General features: G+C 56.1%; 7 protein-coding genes across 7 annotated transcripts; 4 read left to right on the forward strand and 3 right to left on the reverse strand.

Annotated features, from left to right (window-relative positions):
- Positions 1 to 456: 456 nt before the first annotated feature.
- Positions 457 to 3,628, reverse strand: M421DRAFT_102211 (Cse1-domain-containing protein; the record flags this gene model as incomplete). Its single annotated transcript, XM_033586744.1, has 3 exons — positions 457 to 898; positions 949 to 3,316; positions 3,559 to 3,628. The coding sequence occupies 3 exons, from the start codon at positions 3,626 to 3,628 to the stop codon at positions 457 to 459; spliced, it is 2,880 nt and encodes a 959-aa protein (XP_033447055.1).
- A 184-nt stretch (positions 3,629 to 3,812) lies between these two features.
- M421DRAFT_422409 (tuberin) lies at positions 3,813 to 9,472 on the forward strand. The gene is made up of 3 exons (XM_033593152.1): positions 3,813 to 5,755; positions 5,807 to 8,061; positions 8,111 to 9,472. The coding sequence occupies exons 1-3, from the start codon at positions 4,279 to 4,281 to the stop codon at positions 9,215 to 9,217; spliced, it is 4,839 nt and encodes a 1,612-aa protein (XP_033447056.1). The 5' UTR covers positions 3,813 to 4,278; the 3' UTR covers positions 9,218 to 9,472.
- A 115-nt stretch (positions 9,473 to 9,587) lies between these two features.
- Positions 9,588 to 11,009, forward strand: M421DRAFT_207242 (uncharacterized protein). Its single transcript, XM_033588179.1, has 2 exons — positions 9,588 to 10,537; positions 10,603 to 11,009. Exons 1-2 carry the CDS (start codon positions 9,689 to 9,691, stop codon positions 10,945 to 10,947), a joined length of 1,194 nt encoding a protein of 397 aa, XP_033447057.1. The 5' UTR covers positions 9,588 to 9,688; the 3' UTR covers positions 10,948 to 11,009.
- A 61-nt stretch (positions 11,010 to 11,070) lies between these two features.
- M421DRAFT_67023 (ClpP/crotonase) lies at positions 11,071 to 11,939 on the reverse strand (the record flags this gene model as incomplete). The annotated part of the gene is made up of 2 exons (XM_033596367.1): positions 11,071 to 11,701; positions 11,752 to 11,939. The coding sequence occupies 2 exons, from the start codon at positions 11,937 to 11,939 to the stop codon at positions 11,071 to 11,073; spliced, it is 819 nt and encodes a 272-aa protein (XP_033447058.1).
- Positions 11,940 to 12,442: 503 nt separating this feature from the next.
- M421DRAFT_6715 (uncharacterized protein) lies at positions 12,443 to 12,759 on the forward strand (the record flags this gene model as incomplete). Its single annotated transcript, XM_033596378.1, has 2 exons — positions 12,443 to 12,472; positions 12,520 to 12,759. The coding sequence occupies 2 exons, from the start codon at positions 12,443 to 12,445 to the stop codon at positions 12,757 to 12,759; spliced, it is 270 nt and encodes an 89-aa protein (XP_033447059.1).
- A 206-nt stretch (positions 12,760 to 12,965) lies between these two features.
- Positions 12,966 to 13,860, reverse strand: M421DRAFT_93710 (YebC-like protein; the record flags this gene model as incomplete). Its single annotated transcript, XM_033598136.1, has 2 exons — positions 12,966 to 13,740; positions 13,835 to 13,860. The coding sequence occupies 2 exons, from the start codon at positions 13,858 to 13,860 to the stop codon at positions 12,966 to 12,968; spliced, it is 801 nt and encodes a 266-aa protein (XP_033447060.1).
- A 206-nt stretch (positions 13,861 to 14,066) lies between these two features.
- Positions 14,067 to 20,687, forward strand: M421DRAFT_422412 (ARM repeat-containing protein). Its single transcript, XM_033593153.1, has 5 exons — positions 14,067 to 16,608; positions 16,659 to 17,018; positions 17,064 to 18,338; positions 18,390 to 18,621; positions 18,670 to 20,687. The coding sequence occupies exons 1-5, from the start codon at positions 14,152 to 14,154 to the stop codon at positions 20,454 to 20,456; spliced, it is 6,111 nt and encodes a 2,036-aa protein (XP_033447061.1). The 5' UTR covers positions 14,067 to 14,151; the 3' UTR covers positions 20,457 to 20,687.
- The last annotated feature ends 321 nt before the right edge of the window (positions 20,688 to 21,008 follow it).

The following is a 21,008-nucleotide window of genomic DNA, read 5'->3' on the forward strand; positions in this document are numbered from 1 at the left end:
CCAGTTGGGTCAAATCTTTTCTTAGCCTATTTCCTACTGGGATGGGCGAAAGAGGTTGCGTCGGTCAAACGCGCCCTTGACGTTGTGATGACATGCGCGATGCCTGATCAGGAAGGTCCGTCTCCATGATTGAGGTCTGTCTGCGATTCTAGCGTGTTCTTTCGATGCCGTTTCGCGCTCGCTGTCGGTATCTGTCCTGCTTCGTATCCTACACGATATAGCGCTTGCCAGTGACCTCCCTCCGGGCGGCTCGCGTCCGAACGTGGTCACGTCATCACAGAAAGTATTGGCCAAGGCGATATTTGCGTGGAACAAGCACGCTTCAAGAATGTGTCTTTCCGAATTTTGATGCGAATCGCTATGCCGTCTAGCAAAACTCCTCCACTAAGTGCCTGGTATCATGTCGTTTGCAAATCGTCTATCCACGTTCCCAATCCAACGGCTCTAGCCTCGATCCTAGTTGAGATACAGCGACAAAGCCTGCTGTAGCTCAGGTTGCAGCCTCTCCTGCACCAGCTTTACAATCCTGCCGTTGTGCCGGCTATTGGCGTCCTTGAGGAACTGGCCAACCCATGCCTTGACGTCGGGGATCTCGGGGAAGGGGTCGCGAGGTGCCTTCTTGCAGGTGTTGAGCTGTGTGAAGCCAACACCGAAACCGACCTCGTCGACGTCAGCATCAGGGATGATGTCGTCCGCCGACGAAGGGACGGGCGGGTTGACGAGGAGCTCTAGCAGTCGCTGTGTGGTCAAACCCCAGCCCTTGGGGTAGCGGTCAACAAAGGCTTGCGACTCGCCGAGAGTCTTGGTGAATGACACGACAGCAGTCTTGCGGTCGGTAGGCCTGGCGAGTTTCTGCGTATCCGGCAGGATGACTGTAAGGTAGATGGGCTTGAACACACTGCAGATGCGTTAGTAGATGCAGTCGCGTACGGTCAAGATCCGACTTACTCATGCTGAACCTGGTCAGTGACACTGATGTAAAAGTCCGCGCCCAGGCCCTTATCCTGGCGCGCAGAGACGAGGTGGTAGAATGCAATAAAGCGCTGCTGGAAGCTTTCCGTCTTCATGTTGGACAACCTCTGCAGCATCAGCTGGAGGATGGTAACAAAATACGGCTGCAGAGCCTCCACGGGAACAAATGTAACGAGAGCCTCGATAAGCTCGAATGCGTGCGACTCGTGTGCCTTTGTGGAAACGAGCTTCTGGAAGATACCCAGAATAGGCTCCAGCTGCTTGTCAGCAACAATGCGCTGTGCATCGCGAGTGATCATGGCAGTGAGCAGACGAGCAAGCGCTGGCACATTACCACGCTGGTCCCAAACAGCGCCTTGGATGATGATCGAGAAGAGGCTTCGGTAGTAGTCCGTCAGCTGACCCGATGGGTTGGCTTCCAGGAGTGCTGAGAACAGCTGGAAGATGTACGGTGAGAACTCCTCGATGCCTTCTGACAGACAAGCAGCAAAGGGCTCATAGAGCTTGGTCTCGAATGCCTCGGGGTGGCTTGGCGCAGCGAAGCGAATCAGAGCACCGAGACCCTCAAAGAGATAGTACTGGAAACGAGGGTTGCTAGGATTGTGCCTGATGACCTTGATGATTGCGATGAAGTTCATCAAGATCTGCTCACAGATTGGCAGTACGCCATCTCGGATGAAGATGAGCACGCGCATGACGCACTTCATCAGGAACTCGTTTTCTTGGATCTTTTCGGGAGCGGAGTTCTTGGTGATGAGCTTGAAGAGATGGGTCAGGAGATCCCTTGATGAGCCGACGACATCACCCTTTGGGATGATGGGCTGACGGTTGTCGTCAGTCATGAACAGCACACGCTCGACAGCAATCGCAGCGTATGTGTGGATGACATAGTTTTCGTTTCCGAGGTTGTTGACGAGAAGCGGGAACGCAGCGCGCCACAGGTCAGGCGAAAGCTGACTGCGGAAGACGTAGAGGTATTTGATGGCGTCGACCTTCAAGATTGCTTCTGCGTGGGCGGTTTGCAGGTCAGAGGCAATGTGCTTCTGGAAGAAGTCCAGGACGTCGACCTTTTCGTTGACACTGAGAATACCCTGGGCAGCAGTCGCTGTGCCCTTGGCAGCAATAGCAGTGAAGAGGTACACGGCTGTGTCCTTGGACTTCCAGTTGTTTGCGGGGTCCTGGGCGTAGTTCTGCAGGTAGGCGTCGACGTAGGTCTGCGAGGTGCTGGTGACCAGGCCTTCAAACTTGGACATGAGCTGGCGCAGGAAGTTGGTCGCGGCTCTTCGGCGGGTGTCGTTGTCAGAGCCTTCCAGATCTCTCCTGATGAACTCAATCGGCTCGTCCTCGAAAAGCTCGACGTCGGACTCGCGCAGTGTCAAGTTTGGCAGAATGACCTTTTCAATGACCTGCACAAGGACCGACTGGTTGTTGAAGTTCTTGGCGTGGTGTGTCGAGGCAACGGCAGTGAGGAACTGGAGCGCCTTGCTGACCAGGATGTCGTACTTTGTCTCTAGCCCAACTGTCATGAGGAAAGACCACGACGTCTCGATGAAGGGACCAAGCTGTGCGCCAAATGCATCCTCGTACTTCTGGATGTACAGCATCAAAGCCTCGAAGATGCCGGCCCTGACATAGTCTTGCGGCCCTGACTCGTCGTCGTCGTCGGTGTGCAGCGCGGGGTTGTCGTAGGTCAGGTACTTGTGGAGGATCGAGGAGATGGCGGCCATGTTGTCTTCGAAGACGGGCGGCAGGTCTTGGCACGAGAGGTCGTAGAAGAGCTTCATCATCAGATCGAGGGTGGTGAAGGCAGCCTTGAGGGCGTCTGGGTTTCCCTGGGACTGTGTGATGAGATTGTCGGTGTTCTGGAGCAGGGTGAGGAACGGCGTGCTGAACTTGGACAGGACGTGGTTGATTTCGGTGAAGAGGTCGTCGGAGCGGAACAGCGGCCGCCAGCGCTTGAAGATGGAGTGTGCTACGCGCAGGACGCCGTTGTTGACCGTCGAGTTGTCGGGGGTGAGACGGGCGATGAGGTCGTCGACCAGCGTGTCCCAGCGCTCCCAGAAGTCGCTGTCGGCGATGGCGCTGATGGCCTCGCCGAGCTGGGCCTGCAGGCTGGGCGGCACCGAGACCATCAGGCCAATCAGCTCGCGCTTGATGGCGACGACCTCGTCCTGCGGCAGCTTGTAGTTGCCATCCTCGTCGACCCAGTTGCGCTTGATGAAGTTTTTGAAGTAGAGGGCGCTCGACAGCCGTATTGTGGCGGGGAACGAGTCGGACGCGACGATGTGGAGGAGGGAGAGTGAGAAGCCGGGCTTGGTCTGCTCCTGGGTGATGGCCTGCTCGGCTGGGGGGGCGTCAGCACATTCGCTCTACACGGTCTGGGTGTGGGGGTGTGGGGGTGTGTGTGTGTATGTGTGTGTGTATGTGTGTGGGTGTGTGTGTGTGTGTGTATGTGTGTGGGTGTGTATGTGTGTGGGTGTGTATGTGTGTGTGTGTGTGTATGTGTGTGTGTGTGTGTGTGTGTGCGTGTGCCCGCGGCGAGGGGCACGGCGGGACAGCGAGTAAACACGGGGAAAAGCGACGCACCCTGCTTGTTCTGGCGCGGGTCCAGGCTGGCCTCGAGCAGCTTGGAGAGCGTGGGGATGTCGGCAGCCATGGCGACGACAGGACAGCAGAGGGAGCCGGGGACGGAGTGCGGACGAGGGCGAGGCTGCGTTGCGGTGCAGGAAGATTGTTGCGGCGCGGTTGCTGTTTGGCCGGCCCACTTTTTGGCTGGCCCGCTTTTGTCTGGCCTGCGTGCGGCGGCGCGGGAGTGCTCAAGCTCTGCTTGCTCTAGCTGCCGTGGTGGCAGCGTTCCCCGGGTTTCGTCGCAGACTCGCAGCACTCATCTATCAGATCCCCTCCGCCGTGCGACTGACTGCTCGCCCTCTCGCCGCCGTGTCTGCCCTCTCGCTGCCGTGTCTGCCCTCCCGCCGCCGCCGTGTCTGTCCTCCCGCCGCCGCCGCGTCTGTCCTCCCGCCGCCGTGTCTGTCCTCCCGCCGGCGCCGTGTCTGCCCTCTCTGCCCTCTCTGCCCTCTCTGCGCACGTCGGACAGTCCGCGTCTGCCCTGCGCACATCGAAGAGCCGCCCGCCTGCCTGCCTCGCCACATCTGTTGCACCGCTCATGGGCTCCTCCCCCCCGCCCGCGCATCCATGACCGACACCAAGCGCCTGCGCCACTGCTGCGAATTTCTCTCGGGAATATAGCTGCAGCTGCCGGGCTGCCTTCACCTGCACCCCGCGCCCGCCAGGGTCACCGCGGCACGCATGCCTCCGCCGACTCACAATGGCCCGCGCACGCCCGATCGTCGCGCCTCGTCCTACGACATCCTCAATGCCTTCCGCAGGCTGACCGGCAGCAAACCGCGCGCCGAGCCGCTCCCTCCGCCCCCGCCCGTGAACCCCGTGCGCGCTCTGTCTGTGAGCTCTCTGCCCCCGTCCTCGATGGCGAGCGGCCCTTCAGCCGACGATAGCCTGCAGCGCATCACCGACGTCGCCGGCGAGATGATAAGGCCCGACGTGACAGGCGGGCCGCCGGAGCTGGCCGACCTAATCGAGCAGCTGCACAAGAGCCGCCCGTTCCTGGAGAGAGCAGATGCTGTCGAGAAGATATGCAGGGTCCTCGACGAGTATCCCTTGCAGAACATCCTCGGCCTGTGGTCTGTCGCCAGCGACCTGGTGCTACTCGAGCAGCCGGATGAAGTTGCCGAAGCAGGGTTCAAGCTCCTGAGGAGCATCTCACTGGATCCCAAACTGACGCCTGTCGAGCGCACCATCATCTTCGATGCGGCCGCCTACCGCCGGACCACCCGGTGCTTCCAGTGGCGGCTCGACATCATATCGACGCTCACCAGCTGTGGCAAGAACATTGCCGCCTGCGAGTCAGCCATCGTGCCTTTTATACTCAACGCCCTCGATGCGTGCTTTGCGGCTAGCCGGGATGCCTTCAACTCGAACCGAAAGGTCAACGGCAAGCGCAGTGTGGACGCGCCACTGCAGGAGACGGAGAACCTCGGCCGCATCTTTCACTATGCTACCGACGTCTGCAAGTTCAACGCCCGAATCCTCACCGACAGCGACTTGGAGCAGATCCTCGAACGCGTCATGCACATTTGTCAGAATACTACGCAAGAGAGCGACATGGAGAACTGCATAAGGCTCTTCGACACCATCATCACCTATGTCCACGTGCCAAAGGACGTTCTCAAGACTAGTCTCGAGGTGTTGTGCGCAATCCACAGGCAGATTGCTAGCCTCGAACAACAGACGTGGAACACGCTGAGCAATCTCTTCAGATCGCACATCGGCCAGGCTGCTATCCTGTCGCTCCTGCACACTCTCCAGGACGGACCCTCGATGAAGAATCGACAGAGCAGCCTGTACAGGGGTGCAATGCAGGTCCTGCAGAAGTTGATCATCGAAGATGGGCAAGGTGACCTGCCCAAGGTGCCCATGTCGCTCATATTCTCCGCGCTCAAATCCTCAATCACGGAGCCGCATGCAACGCAAGAAAAGTTTGTCATTGACCTTCTCGACTCGATACTCTCACAAGAGTCCATGCGAGATGCGCTACTCGCTGAAGCGGATCTGAGCGACATGCTGGACATTGTTCGCGTTTGCGCCGAGCGAGACGACCATCGTCTTCGGGCTGAGATGAGCGGGAACGGGGACAAGTCGACTACCAGCGACAGGAACACAAGTGCATCGGCAAAGTCTGTTTTACAAAACGGAAGCTTGAAGAACGGTTGGTAGAGTGATATCCTGGCACTGGTGCAACGCTGACACATACATTCAGACACATTCATATCGCCCGGAGGTCACGACGATGTCGATCCACACGCCGACGTTCCAAGTGCACGACCGACCGGGATTGAAGCCATTCGGCGTTCAGAAGACGACAGCATCTTCCAAGTGCTGGTCAAATTGGATCATCTCAGCAGTGCAATGGACCACATCCAACAAGAGGGCGTCATGGAGTTGTTTCTGCACTGTGCTAACCGCCTGAGCGACTCCGTCGCTGAGAAAATGATTCAATACTTCGCAGACGAACGATTCTTGAACCCGTCCAACAGCGATTGGCTGGAATTATCGCGCACCGTTGCATCGAAGACGCTGCACGATGCGACTCGTCCAAACGCTGTCCGGCTGCGTGCAGTCAAGAGCCTGAGAGACGCTCACGAGGCCGTCGAGTTGCTCTGTGCAAACCAAGTAGCCGCCGAAAGCGCTGCTATAATACTTGGAAGAATCGAAGCCGAAGACAACGTCCAGATTCTCGAGGCTCTCGTAGACTTTGCGGTCGATCTCGCTGCCAAGGCGCAATTGGACACCTTTTCCGAGGTCTTGGATCTGCTGCAGAACAAGTTGGACCAGCCACGGATGTCAGCGGCACCGTCGTCGCGCTCGTGGACATCACACACGTTCCTTCCGAAGACCGAGGCTCAGCACGGCTCACACTGTGGCATCATAGCTGTCGCCTTTGTACGACTGTTTCTTCGTAGCTTCACCCACGCGGCGCAAAAGACATGCATGCTATACAATGCCATACGAGGGCTTGCAGGCAACGACAAGTACGATAACGAGTCACGCTTGACGGCTCTCAGATTGCTCTTCAGATTGCGTGCAGACTCCCGCCACGCCCTTACCGTCAACTCCTCCTCGGAAGGCGAGCGAATTGCAGCTGAATTATGCCGGACTGAAGAGACGGCTGTGGCGATAGAGAAGTCTGACGGGTCTCTTTCGAGCGACCGCGCCCGGTCCGAGGACGCGGCTTCACGCAAAGTCTCAGGATCTAGCCCACACGCGTCTCTCCATAGGCAGACCAGTCGTGCGGCTGCCGCATCCGGTCGTGTTTCGAAGCCCATTGCACCGCTATGGATGTATCCTGGACCCAAGGGACTTCCAGAAGAACCCCCATCTGAACCTAGCCGTGTTGTCTTCTCTCACATTGATGCGAGCAAATATCCTCTCAGCGCTGATGTTCATGACATGGAGATCACATTGTGGCTAGAGCTATGCATTTCTTTGCTGCAGAAGCAACAAGACTGGGAAATCTACAGCTATGTTCTAGTCCACCTCGGCCCGCAATTATCTAATCAAGCCCTGGTGCGAAGCTGCGTGGTGCAGCTCCAGATGCTCAGGAATGTGCTCTGCGAGCAAGTGCGCAACTCCAGCTTCCACGAACCTCCACCGCATACTCTTCTCAAAAAGGCAGATGTCGCCGTGTGTCTGTACCACATCCTGACGGTCATGATCAGTTATCACGAGTACTTCCAAAAGGGCGAAGAGGACGACATCGTCAAAGCATTCTTGCAGGGGGTTGTGCAGTGGGACAGAACTTCCAAGTGGTGTATTCACGCTTTGTCTGTTTGCTGCTTTGAGGTTCCTCTCTCTGTCACTAGTTCGCTCGACACAATCGTTCAGAAGATGTCACAGATTGTGACGAAACCAGCAACGGCGATTCATATCCTCGAATTTTTGACTAGCTTGGCACGAATGCCAGAGCTGTATAAGAACTTCAGAGAGGAAGATTTCAAGACGGTATTTGGAGTGTGCTTCCGCTACTTGCAACACATCAGAGATCAGCGCAGCCGCGCAGCCCTGCCAAGCCTGTCACAGCGAGGCCACAACTCTTTACGCCACAGCGGGCTCGGCAGAGACAATAACACAACCGCAGATGGCGTCTCCAGGAGGGCCCATTTGGTTGAGGAAGATCTGCCACACTATCTGTATTCCCTCGCGTATCACGTCATCACGTTTTGGTTCATGGCTTTGAGGATGGAGGACCGTCCCAAGCAGATCCCTTGGATCACAAAGAATCTCTTGACTGTGGACAGCGCTGGCAGGCAGAGCATGGAAGAGCAAGGGCAGGTTATTGTCGACATTATGAACATGGTGGCATACACGGATCGCGACCACACCGTCCGTAACGAGAACTTCTCGAAGCCTGGCGATGGCGAAGTTTGGAAGAAGACCTGGATCGTCAACAACGGGCTCCTCACGATCGAGACAGCAGCGAGGACAGGGGTCTCCCAAGTGACCTCTCGTCGACCTGTACGTATGCCTCGTTACGATGATTCCTTTGATACTTACTTTGACGTAGTGTGGTACCCGCTTCTTCATCATGCGGCCATCGCTCGTTCAGCCCCCGCGTCACCAGGTACCGATCACCGTCGGACTTGCAGCCGACGTATTTTACTCCTCGTCTTATATTGGCATACTGCCTGAAGATATCTTCCAGAGCTTCTATGCACCTCTGGATCTCACAAACACCACCATTGCCCTTCCAGACGATGACATGACGAGACGCGCCATTGCTACGTTCGACAGAACCGCGACTGTCGATAGTCACAAAGTAGGAGTCATCTACATTGGCGAAGGCCAGACCAAAGAGCGTGACATTTTCATGAACGACATCGGCTCTCCTGCTTACACGTCTTTTGTCACCGGCCTGGGCACATTGAGTCGTCTAAAGGACGCCAAGTTCAACACCGGAGGCCTCGACACTCGTGGCGACGCCGATGGGGAGTTCACATACGTGTGGCGCGACCGGTGCATGGAGCTGGTCTACCACATCACCACTATGATGCCGACAGATCCCAACGACGACATGACATACCCCAACAAGAAGCGTCACATCGGCAACGACTTTGTCAACATCATCTTCAATGACTCCGGTCTACCGTACAACTTCGATACGTTCCCGGGTGCCTTCAACTACGTACACATCGTCATCTCACCAGAGTCACGAGCAAGCTTCGTAGATCGTCGCATCGACGCCGACCCCGACGGCAAAGACCGCTACTACAAGGTTCAAGTCGTCACGAAACCCGGCTTTCCTGACGTCTCTCCCGCTGCGGAGACAAAGATACTTGGCGGCAGACACATAGCCGCCTACTGCCGCCTCATCGCCATCAACGCATGCGTTTTCTCAGATGTCTGGTTCCAACGCGAAGGCGGCGAGCAAATCTCATCATGGCGCAACCGTCTCCGTGAAATCAAACGCTTGCGCGAGCGCTACGGAGGCAGCATCACTGACCAGCAACCTACCTCGAGTCCAGCGTCACCGGGAGGAGGGAGCCAAGGTCTGTCCAGCCCACCGAATCGAGACCAGAACGGCATTGCGAGCCCATTCCAGCGCTCGAGCATTGCTACTTTCATCACGGAAGGCACCAGTCGAAGTTCGATCAGCAGCTCCTCTCACGACTAGTGATACCACTCTGCACAGTCGCAACATGATCATTATCACCGGAGTCGGAAAGTCGCATTTACATATACCCCTATCACTACCACAAAAGTTTGTCGTTTTTCAAAGTCGGTGTTGGTTGCATCGCACGGTGTTCAGGCGGACATGGACACATCAAAAAAAGTTTTGCTTTTGTACGGCATCCAGATAGACGAACGTGCAGAGGGTGGCATGTGTAGTGTGGAATAATAACATACGTCTTAGTCCAGCCGTGTTCATCACACATACTCTATCCTCAATCACCAAGCTTCATGTGAATCCGCCAGCTAGCACGTGGAAGTGGACCCCTTCAGCCCTACGCCAGCTCCCGCGTCTATCTGTCGTAATGTGTTCTCCGATTACGGTCAACATATCCCTGTCCGCCTTGGCGCTTCTGGAATTCAACATGACAGCACCAACCGACATCTTACATCCAACACTCGTCGTACACAAAGCATGGCCACTCCCCGGCTCCCCTTCCTATGGCCCATGCTATGGAAGCCGCAAAACGCGCCCCGGACACGCCCGCGCGCCCGCGCGCCACGCTCGAAACGCGCGTTCGCAACAACGCCCTCCCGCTGCATCGAAGCACCCATACAGCGCTACGGCACCGCCCACGAACCCGCACCGCACCTGCGCTCGCAGCCCGAGAAGAAAGACGACCCCGTGCCGCCAAAGATCCCGCACGACCCCGCAAAGGATGTAGAAGAAGACGACGAAGAGCCCGAGGGCCACCTGCCCACAGAACCCCCAGCTACACCCGCACAGCCAGGCGCAACCGAGGAAGCGCCCCAGAAACATGAACCCCCCGCGGCCCCCAAGACAGGCGAACAGAAACCGCTGGACTCCGTGCTGCACATGCCCGGCCCCAGCGAGGAAGAGCACAAACCGCCACACCTCAAGACGCCGCCGTACGTGCACCACTTCGACACATACGGGCTGGTCCAGCAGCTCTCGAAATCCGCCTACACGGACGCGCAGTCCATAACGCTGATGAAAGCCGTGCGCGGCCTGCTCATCTCCAACATGATGCTCGCGCGCGAGGGCCTTGTCTCCAAGAGCAACGTTGAGAACGAAACGTATCTGTTCCGCGCGGCGTGCGCGGAGCTGCGGACCGAGATCGGCAACACGCGCAGGGGCGAGGTGGATAAGTGGCGCTCCGAGCGCGTACAGCTGCAGCACGAAGTGGATATTCTGGGGCAGAAGCTGGGGCAGGAGACGGGCAGCGTCAAGGACGAGCTCAAGGGCCTCTTCGACGATAGGAAAATGGCCGTGCGCCAGGAGCAGAGGAGCATGGAGACCAAGGTTCGTTCGCTCGTGTGTTTGTGTGCGCGCATGCCGTGCTGTGCTGTGCTGATATTACTCCCAAGGTCCAAGAGCTCAACTACCAAATCACGATTAAACTCAACTCGGACGCGCGATCCGAGGTCGAGGGCCTGCGCTGGGTGCTCACGCGCCGCATCGCCATGGGTATCGCGACCATGGCGACCATGGTCGTTATCCTGCTGCAGCTCAACTCGAGCCGCAAGCACGAGCACAAGGAGGAGCAGAAGAAGAAGGATGACGCTGGAAAGAACGGCGGCAGTGGCGATGGAGGGAGGGGGTTGGAGCCGCAGAGGCTGGGCTTGAGCAACATCACGGCGGTCGGAGCGCCGGGACAAGAAGAGGCGCTGGGTGGGGAATTGTTGGCTACTGAGGGTGTGAGTCTGGGGTAGTGGGGTGGGCTTGAGATGTGTAGGGGGGGTTCCAAGGAGCAGAGATAGCTTCCAAAGACGCCTGGACAGTTCTTTTCATTCTGTGGCTCGGAATCTCGTCGATTGATGGACCTGTACGTGCTCCTACAGCTTATGTTTCTTCTCGCCGCTCGCAACCTTCCTAAACTCCTCCTGCGGCACGCCCTTCAAGAACCGCGACAGCCCGCCAAACACCTCCTCGACGCCCTGGCGATCAAGCGCATCCATATCCGGCTTACGAATCAGCGCCTTGATCTTGAGCAGGCTCTCGCCGTTGAGATGGTCGCCCAGCCGGTCATCGACCTCCTTCAGCACCTCCTCCAGGAACTTGGGGCTGTCCTTTGATCCGACGTCGAAGACCTTGTTCACGAACCCGGTCTGCACCAGCTCGTCGCAGCTGATGCGCTTGCTCATGATGAGCGCCTCGTTGGCTTTGCTGATTCCGAGGCGCTTGACGAAGGCAAAGGACGCGTTACCTTCGGATACTAGCCCGAGACTGCTGAAGGGCGTGAGGACGAAGGCGTGCGGCGCGGCGTAGATGAAATCCGAGTGTGCGATGAGCGCAGCGGAGAGTCCGACAGCGGGGCCGTTGAGCGCGGTAACAAGGATCTTGGGGTGTGTGTAGAAGGCGTGCGTGATGTGCACGTTGTTGGCTACGAAGCTCTTCAGCCACATTTGGCGCTCGTCGACATCGGTGCTGGACTTGGTGGCTGCGCCGAAACTTACGTCTGCGCCGCTATTGACGGTTAGTATGTGCTTTCATCAGAAGGAGGTCTGGGGACGTACGCGGAGAAGAAGCGCCCCTTGCCTGTCAGGACGGTGATGAATACTTCGTTGTGCGCGGCGACCTCGTGCATGGCCCGCGCCAGCTGGTAGTAGTGGTCGCCACTGAGGGCGTTGAGCTTCTTGGGGACATTGAGCGTGATGATGGCTACTTTGCCCTTGTACTCAACGAGGACGGCTGGTTCAGACATATTGACAGTTTCTGTGCTATCTTTTGACGCGATTGGTGTTGTTGTTTTCGAAACCAAGAAGGTTGGACGGCTCTCGCGGTGTGTTGTGCAGAAGCTTTGAATTCCAGAGTCGTAGATGTGAGATCAGTAAATCAAGCCGAGGCTCTTCGGAATGCGGAGTGATCGACGGTCCATAGCCGACATAGCCCTACGACCAGGGGACTCGAAATGTCGTTACCCATAATCAATTTCTGAGACGCAGTAGATCCTATCTGAGATTTGGGGTCGAGCTCATATAGCGTTGAACCAGCTCGACAGCGAGTTTGGGGGGAGGGAAGAAGCGACATGTGAAGACGCGAGATAAGAAGGCGCGATGCGATCCTACCTTGACGTGATCATCTCCGACCTTTGTGCGAACAATCTCCACAAATATCTTTGACCTCATCAGTCCACCCGCCGCGCAGCACAACTCGCGTGCACGCAACCCCACACGAACACCCCCAGTTCACAAACCCTGCACCAACATGGGCGGGCCCAATCTCGAAGTCGCCAAGGTGCGTTCGTGCCAATCCTCACTGCGCTGCGCCACTAACACGCGCAGTTCGGCATGTACATTCTCTTCCCGATCAGCATCATGTACTACTTCGGCACAAACCTCGACGGCAAGTTCTCGGTGCCAGACTTCTGGCCCAAGCCGGAGCAGACACACCGCATTCCGTATGAGCGGGAGGAGATCGCGAAGGAGCTGGAGAGGCTGAAGGCGAGGAATCTGGAGAACAAGAGGAGGAGGGAAGAGGAGGAGAGGCGGATGGCTGCGATGGGTGTCAGCAAGGACGAATAGAGTGATGTTGTAGCTGCGCAGGCTGCGTCTGATAGAGCGCCTGATGCATGCTGGTGTGGCTACAACAGCAACCAGTCAAATAAAAGACCAGAGCAGGAGAGGTGGAAGGGTATGGAAGGCGTTCAGGAAGGCGTTTTATCGCCAATGGTATACACTACTGTACAGTGCTGTGTTATAGATGTATATGCACAAATCGTGGGATCATCTCAAACGTTGACCTTGCTCGACAGCTCCTCCCAGATCTCATCTGAGATGGCACCTTTGCTCCAGTTCATGTAGACTCCCTGTATCCCCTGGACGTCCTGCAGCTTGTCCAAGAAACGTTCACTCAGCTCTTTGGCCGCACCCTCGTCGTCCAGCGGGACCTTGTAGTCCTCGTTGGGATCGTAGATGATCTCGCTCTCTTCAATCTCCATGTCCAGCTCTTTTGCCAAGGACTCAGCAATCTTGTTTGTGTCCGCAGGCTCAGTGAACAAAACCACGCGGCCCTCATCATCCTCGATGACATCTACTGCACCAGCATCCAGTGCAGGCTCCAGCACTTCATCCACACCAACATTCTCCTTCTTCGCGAGTATTATCCGGCCTTTCTTCTCGAACATGTGCAGCACTTTCTGTCCGGCCTGGCCACCGGCTTCCTTGACAATCAGTCTCATCTCTGCTAGCGCACGCAGCTTGTTGTCCGTCTGGCATTCTATTATAGTGGCAATCGAGGGGGGAAGAATGGCTTCCATGGTCAGGTTCTCGAGCGCAGCGCCGGTGGCGGAGAGACCCTGGCCTCGCGCGATGGCGGCTTCAATGGATTGTTTTGGCACGGCGCTCTTCTTTGCGGTCGCGATGGCGAGGTGGAGGCGTGCGTTCATGTTCGGGTCGGCCCCGCCCTGCTTCACGGCGTTGGTGATGTCGCGGGTCATGAGGGAGCGCTGCTTGCTCTTGCCGGCGTCGTTCTTGGCTTTGTCGTGTTTGATCGTCGCCCATTTTCTTTTCCAGCGGTCAGTCTAATGTTGTGCGCTGGGTCTGCGTCCACGTACGAGTGGCCTGAGAGGTATGTGGGAGTGCTGCTCAAGCATCGCACCGGGACTTTCCGTGGACGTGAGGCATGGCGGCAGGCGCATTGGGCTGCGCTGTCGAAGGATAGCGATGCGCGAACGGCGCGAGTAAACGGTGCTGCCATTGGATTTCTGGTAAGTTACGGTGTTATGCGACAAAGCGGTCTGGGACAAAAGTTGCGCTCGTCTCGTCCGCCAAGAGACACCCCCGAGCTCCGCAAGACGGCCGCCGCAGCTCCACCTCTCCACAACTGACAGGCCAGCTCGCCCCGCCATGTGCGCCAGCCGCTCAGTCCTACATCCCGCCGACATATAGACAGGCCACGAGCCTACAAGACTTCGGATGGCAGCCAACGGCAATCAGTCGGCCCGGGAGGATACTTCGAACCCCGAACTCGACGTCAAGAAGCTCCACGCGCTTCCTACCGAACAGCAAGACCTCTACCTCCTGACTTTCACGTCTGACCTTGCGCGCCATGTCGACTCCCTCGATGCCGACGGCGCCTCGGCGCATCAGATCTACATAAAGAAAGAGCTGTTACAGGTCATCAATCTAGCCTCCCCCGCGCCCACGCGCGTTATCCGAAACAACTTGGGACGAGCATTCGCCGGCATCTTTGGCAAGGGCGACCGCAAGCTTCTATTCGAATCCATCAATGAGTGCAACAGCATCCTCAATGGCGCGGGTAAGAGCGAGAAGGATGTCAGGGCGAAGCACGCAGCCGCGCATTGCTTGGGCAGCATATTCGAGGCTGCGGGAGACAGCGCTCAGAACCTTGCGCCTGTCGCCATAATGTCTCTGCTGCGTCTTGTCAAGTTTGCGCAGAACTACGCTGGGCTACGAGCGACCATTTTCAAGGCCGTGGGCAGAATATTCAAGGGCATTGCTCCCTCAGCAGAGGAGAACGTCGCAAGAGATGCATGGAAGCAGGCCCGAAATGCTGCTTCTGGAGACAAGTCGCTGCTTGTGCAGTCAAGCGCGTGCTTCTGTCTCGAGCAGCTGGTCAAATACACCACTCTTTTCGACAATGCGACCGATTTCGACAAGTTGCAAGCAGCAGCGTGGAAGGCTATCGACAGCAGCTCAGCTACGCTCCGACATGCCGCGGCATCAGCTGTCGCAGCCGCACTGGTGAAGAACTACTCTGAGACTGCGACTGTTGAGGATCCTATCCCGGGCATCACACGAGTGGGCACGGGCGCTACGAAGAAAAAGAACAAGAGGATGTCCACGATTGATGGCGGTGACGATGATGTCGTGGAGCGTCCAGACTCTCCTGCACCCAAGAAATCGGCCGCGAAGATCACGTTCACCATCTCAGCCATCCTGAAGCTTCTCTCCACACAATACTGCCGAACATCGACGAGTTATCGGGCGAGGGCTGGCATCGCTGTCTGTTACATGAAGATGCTGCGCGGTCTAGGAGAGCAGATTGTTGAGTCCAAGTACAACGAGATTGCACGAAGTCTTTTCACCGACATTCTGGGCAATCACGTCATTACACAGAATCGGTACCGCACGCTCAGCGCTCGAAAGTACGTGGCCGTCATCTTAGAGACTGTCCTTGCGCGCGAAATGCTCGGCGAATCCGGACAGCTTAATGCCGCGAGATTTCTCGTCAATGAGGTTCTGAAGGACTACCCGCAAGCCCTGAAGGAGCGACCTGAGCCTTCGAAACAGACCCTCATCGGAGCACTCAGCACTCTGTCAGCTCTCTTCGACAGCTTGCGATCTGCTTCCAACGTCATCGCCGATTTGTCCCGGGACGCACTTATTCAGATCCTGCAGCACCCTAGCTACAGCGTGCAAGTGCATGCATCATCTTGCCTACGGTCTTTCGTCCTTGCGTGTCCACTCCAACTTCTGCCATCAGTCACAATTTGTATGAACAGCGTAAATCGGGAGCTTAGTCTGCTTGGTACCGGGCGTCAGTCACCCCGGAAGTGTGTCGGTCTTGCAAACGGTCTCTCAGCGGTGCTGAGTACCTCAACTTCGCAGCCGTTGCATGGATCTGTGGATGTGAACTCTCGAGTTTTGTCGCAAGCCACGACACTGCTAAAGTCAGCTGGCAACTCAGATGTAAGAGTTTCAGCCACCCAGGTACAAGTTGCGTGGATCCTGATCGGTGGACTGATGACCCTTGGGCCGAACTTCGTCAAGATCCATCTATCACAGCTGCTCTTGCTATGGAAGAACGCCTTACCGAAGCCTCTCAACAAAGACAACATGGTGCAAAGAAATGTTTTCGAGCTCAGCTACCTGTCTCATGTACGAGAATGTGCTTTGGGCTCAATCTCGACATTTCTCGAGTTCAACAGTAGGCTTCTCACCCTGGATGTCACCAAGCGACTGGCTGCGATGCTCCAGAACACAACTATGTTTTTGAATACGCTACCAGTCAAGAAGACCACCGACGACATCTCGCAACGTTTGTCTCCTGCACTGCAGCTGCACGATTTCGATTTGATGGTTCGGAGGAGGGTGCTGCAGTGCTACACCAAGCTTGTAGATCTCACACCAGCAAGCAGTAATGAGGTGTTGCTGCAGACCAACCTGCTTTCATTTGCTGTCGCGAATTTCGCTGACCCGGACAACTACACCACTAGCTCTTTCAGTACGGCCATCGCAAGTGCTGCAGGCTCGTTCGAGAGCATCTGGGAAGTAGCTGATAATCACGGCTTTGGAGTTACTGGTCTTGTTCGAGGCTTCGATATCAAGGCCTTACCTGGAGAGCACGACAGCAGTACTAGTCATCACTGGTTGGTGAGGCATGGCTCAGAAGCTATCGTCGATCGCACCGTAAGTAAATGCTTCAACATTGAGAAATACATTATACTCATGCCCCTCAGCTACTCTCGCCGATATGTGGCGCCCGCGAGCACGATTCGATATCACTCTATAATCCTTCTCGCGACCCGACCGAGCTTCCGGATCCCCCAGCCACCGAGGTTGTGAACTCAGCTCTGCAACTCTTCGCAATATGCTTACCTTTGCAAACACCAAAAATCCAGGAGAGTATCTTGGAGCAGATCACGTCTTTCCTGTCGGCAGGCAGCCTCCAACGCGACATCAACAGGAAGACTGCCATGATGGTGAACATCGCTTACGGTCTTTTGTCTGCGCTTAAGGTAGCTGTAAAGGAGACGCGCTCCGCATCAGGAAGTCTGAAGGGAGTAGCGGTTGAGAAGGTTATGCAGGAGCTTCTGCATGTAAGTGGATTACAATTCTTAGATAGCACTCACTAACCGCTACAGGTCTTTATCATCTTACCCGATCCATTTGTACGCAGGCTCGCTGGCGAGGCTCTAGGCCGCCTCTGCAACAGCTCGGGGAATGCTCTGACCGGCACCGAGGTCAACTACCTAGTCGATCAGATTGTCACCAACCGTGAGCCGTTTGCTCGATCAGGGTATGCCTACGCATTAGGCTGCATCTTGTCCCAACTCGGTGGCATGGCTGCCAGCTACCACCTCAAGAACATTCTCGGGATCCTTATGTCTCTGGGCAACGATCCCCACCCTATCGTTCACTTTTCGGCTATCGACAGTCTCTCCCGTGTTGCAGACAGTGCGGGCCTGTCTTTCTCCAGTCATGTCACCGGAACTCTTGGTATGCTGGCACAACTGTACGCAGCAGACTCTCATAACGAGGAAGCGGCATCGCTAGCCTCGTCAAACATCGAGATCGACCTGCCAACCCCAGCAGCAATCGCCCGATGCATAGACAGCACCATCAATGTTCTTGGGCCGGATCTTCAGGAGATGGCTAAAGCACGAGACATGATCATGACGCTGATCAGCCTGTTTGAGCAAGAGCCAGATGAGCTGGTTCGTATTGAGGCGCTTCGATGCCAAGAACACGTTTCTCTGTACGCACCTGGTCAAATGAGATTTACGGCCTACGTGAAGCATCTGCAATCGTCGTTGGATAATCCTTCCACCCAGATTCGCGATATGGCTATTGACGGCCTGCACAACCTGATGAGACGCAATACTGAGGAGATCATCCGTGTAGGCGATCCTGGCCTGGAGGATGCATTGTGGCATGTGCTTGACAGACAGCCTGATCATGAGGTTGTTCGAAACATTCTGCGCAACTGGCTCCACCAGACTGGTCTGATCGATACTGCGGCGTGGGTCCAGCGGTGCCACTCAGTGCTCACAAAAACTAAGAAGGTCGAGACCCAGGAAGTGATCGAGACCAAACCCAAAGCCGGCGCAACGGACTTGCAGGACGAGGAAGTCGCCGGCTTTGCTGCAGCCGCAAACGCACCTGGCGCAGAAGTTGGCCAGGGTGGGCAGACGAGTCAGGAACTACTCAAGTGGCAAGTACGAACCATCGGCATGGATCTCTTGAGCGAGCTGGTCGCTATGGTGAGCAAGGAAGCTGCCTTTCGTGAGGAATCGCCTTGTGTACTCGCCCTGCAGCACAGAGTCGCAGATGTCGTGCGCATCGCCTTTTCAGCGTCGACTGCTGGTGTGGTCCAGCTTCGTATTCGCGGTCTGAAGATCATCGATCAAGTATTGAAGGTAAGCAACCTCATTTCGTGACACATCTGCGATTACTAACGCAGCCGTCAGCTCTTTGGCAAGACCCCAGATCCCGACTTCGCAGAAGCTACTCTATTGGAACAGTACCAAGCACAGATCGGCTCGGCACTCACCCCAGCCTTTGCGGCAGATTCATCGCCTGAGCTTGCAGCAGAAGCGATCAACGTATGCGCAACATTCATCGCCACAGGTATCGTCACAGATGTAGATCGTATGGGTCGTATTCTCAAGCTTCTCATCGCGGCGCTCGAGAACTTTTCAAGTAAGCTGCCCCCAAAAATCAAATGACATCACTCCTAACGACACATAGGCGAAAACGAGGCTGCTGCGATCGGAGACCTGCGTGGTCTGAGCTCGAATGCAGCAGTCATGGTGAAGATGTCTGTGTACTCGGCGTGGGCAGAACTTCAGATTGCGAGCACCGAGCAGACATACCTGGTCGATGTCTTGAGACCGCATATTGCAAGACTGACTCCTTTGTGGCTTGCATCGCTACGAGAGTACGCTCGCCTCCGCTTCGAGCCAGACATCTCGTCTTCAATGGGTTCTGCTTCACTTTCGGGCAGTCTCGACACCGTCTATGCTGCGCTGAATCGCGAGACCCTGCTGAAGTTCTACCAAGAATCTTGGCTTAATCTGGTAGATGCCATTGCCAGCCTGATCGACGAAGACAGCGAGTTTGTTTTTGATGCTCTTGATGGCAAGACAGAGTTCTCAGAACCGCAAATGCCGACTAAAGCAGACCATATCAACTACCGAGACGAGCCAGTGGCTTTCTTCTTCGTCCTGTTCGGGCTCGCTTTTGAGGCTCTAGCTGGACGTCCAGGTGATTTACAAGCCTCCAAGGAGCAGATTCTAGAGATTCTGCAAGCTCTCAAGAAGATCTTGCGGCCTTCAGTTTCAGGACAAGCCATCTATCAGGAAGTCATCTTCTCTGAGACAATGGACATGCTGGATCGCTTAGTGCTCACTGAGGGTCTGGCCGTACAAAGGGTCATTGTGGAGATCGCGCGAAACCTGTGTCTCGGTCACCCATCTGCGCGGAGAGATCGAGGATCACCCGGCGACGATCACCTCTCAGAAGACATCGATCAGTTGTTTGAACTTACGAAGATCATAGTACTGGTACTCTCTGGTCTGGTCCCTGGTCTCGAAGACAGCACTTCGAAGGCTCGTCATGAGCTGAACGAGGAAGCCGTAGCCCTCTTGACGACCGCGTTATCTGCGCTGGTCGACGCCGCTCAAGTATTCCCATCGATCATCAAGGCCGACTTGCATGCCTGTATACTCCATATCTTCGCCACCATCTTCGGTACAGGAGCTTGCCAGGCGACAGTGGTGCCGCAGTCACTGCCCATTTTCAAGCGCTTCGTAACGAGCTTGACCCGCGACGCCGAAGCCACGAGCGACACCAGCAAGCAACTGCGCGCAACACTGACACGCTTCCTGACCATCATGAGGCATGCACAACAGCGAGAGTTCGACGCTGCACTCGCCTGCGAAAAGAACATCATCCTCGCAACGACCATCCTCGTCAGCTCCGCAGCATCCGCCTTCGCGCCCGAGGACCCACTCATCAAGGTCTTTATCGACAACCTCTTCGACTGCCTCGGCACCGTCACAACCTCCAAGGTCGCCGTCGGATGCTGTCGCTCTCTCCTCCTTCTGCCCAAGAAAAGCGCGGTCGAGATGAGCATCGCATCCCTCATCCTCCCGCAAATCCTCTCTTTCCTCGCAAACCCCTCCGACGTCGAAGGTCTCGAGGAGTCCCGCGCACTTCTCGCTCAGACCCTCGTTACTTTCATCGCCTCCCTGAAGACGTCGGAGCAGAGACAACTCGCAGCCAAGATCATCATCCCGGCGCTCCTTGCTAGGGTCCAGAATGATGCGGCGACGAGCCAGGAATCGGCGGGCAGGTTATTGGAGATTGCACAGGCGGATCAGGAGGCATTTAGAGGCGTGGTTACGGGATTGAGTGCGGAGCAGAGAGACTTCTTGCAGGGTGTGCTGAAGAGCGGGCAGGGGCCGAAAAAGGTCGAAAGGAGGGACGACGAGGGGGAGCCGACCATTGCGTTGAAGATGAACTTTGGGTCTTGAGTGGGAACTTGAGACGAGGTGGTATTGTGGTAGGGGTGCTGTTTAAAATATACCCTGTTTTGTGCGCTTGCGTTACGTGTGTCGAGGTCGCGCGTGGAGTATAGAGTGTCATCTGTCTCGAAGTTCCTTCGTACTCATTGCGGTTGCTTTTTTTTTGCTCTTCGATTACCATAGACACTCCAAGCATGGAGGCGGTGACGGACACACGTACTATGAAGCCCGATGTCTGAGCACCGAAACCCGTCACACCCTACCCCATGTGTCTTGTGTCTTCTTCTTGCACCTTTCGCACTCCTCCACATTTTTCTGGAAGTTGCGCGGGCCGGACGTGTGTGCCTGCCTGCCGCTGTCCGAACAACGTCAAGACGATAAAATGCTGTCCGGAGCATCCCAACGACAGCGGTGTGACAGCAGGATGCGTCTGGTACCGCAACGCTTTCGTGAATGGGACGCTCGAATGCGCTCTCGCAGTGATTGCGGCAGACTAGGCTATCACTGTTCTGCATATCTAACTACTAACTGCAGTTCTCTGCTGACAGGTATGTCTTTCTC

This window comes from Didymella exigua (assembly GCF_010094145.1).
Source record: "Didymella exigua CBS 183.55 unplaced genomic scaffold M421scaffold_20, whole genome shotgun sequence".
Taxonomy (NCBI): domain Eukaryota; kingdom Fungi; phylum Ascomycota; class Dothideomycetes; order Pleosporales; family Didymellaceae; genus Didymella; species Didymella exigua.

What these genes read in the sequence shown, in the direction of transcription:
- M421DRAFT_422409 (XM_033593152.1), top strand. Translation starts at nt 4,279, where the DNA reads ATGCCTCCGCCGACTCACAATGGCCCGCGCACGCCCGATCGTCGCGCC. An exon ending in AAACGGAAGCTTGAAGAACG is followed by an intron (nt 5,756 to 5,806) that starts GTTGGTAGAGTG and finishes ACATACATTCAG; the next exon opens with ACACATTCATATCGCCCGGA. An exon ending in AAGTGACCTCTCGTCGACCT is followed by an intron (nt 8,062 to 8,110) that starts GTACGTATGCCT and finishes ACTTTGACGTAG; the next exon opens with TGTGGTACCCGCTTCTTCAT.
- M421DRAFT_207242 (XM_033588179.1), top strand. Translation starts at nt 9,689, where the DNA reads ATGGCCACTCCCCGGCTCCCCTTCCTATGGCCCATGCTATGGAAGCCG. An exon ending in AGAGGAGCATGGAGACCAAG is followed by an intron (nt 10,538 to 10,602) that starts GTTCGTTCGCTC and finishes ATTACTCCCAAG; the next exon opens with GTCCAAGAGCTCAACTACCA.
- M421DRAFT_422412 (XM_033593153.1), top strand. Translation starts at nt 14,152, where the DNA reads ATGGCAGCCAACGGCAATCAGTCGGCCCGGGAGGATACTTCGAACCCC. An exon ending in AAGCTATCGTCGATCGCACC is followed by an intron (nt 16,609 to 16,658) that starts GTAAGTAAATGC and finishes CATGCCCCTCAG; the next exon opens with CTACTCTCGCCGATATGTGG. An exon ending in TCATCGATCAAGTATTGAAG is followed by an intron (nt 18,339 to 18,389) that starts GTAAGCAACCTC and finishes CGCAGCCGTCAG; the next exon opens with CTCTTTGGCAAGACCCCAGA.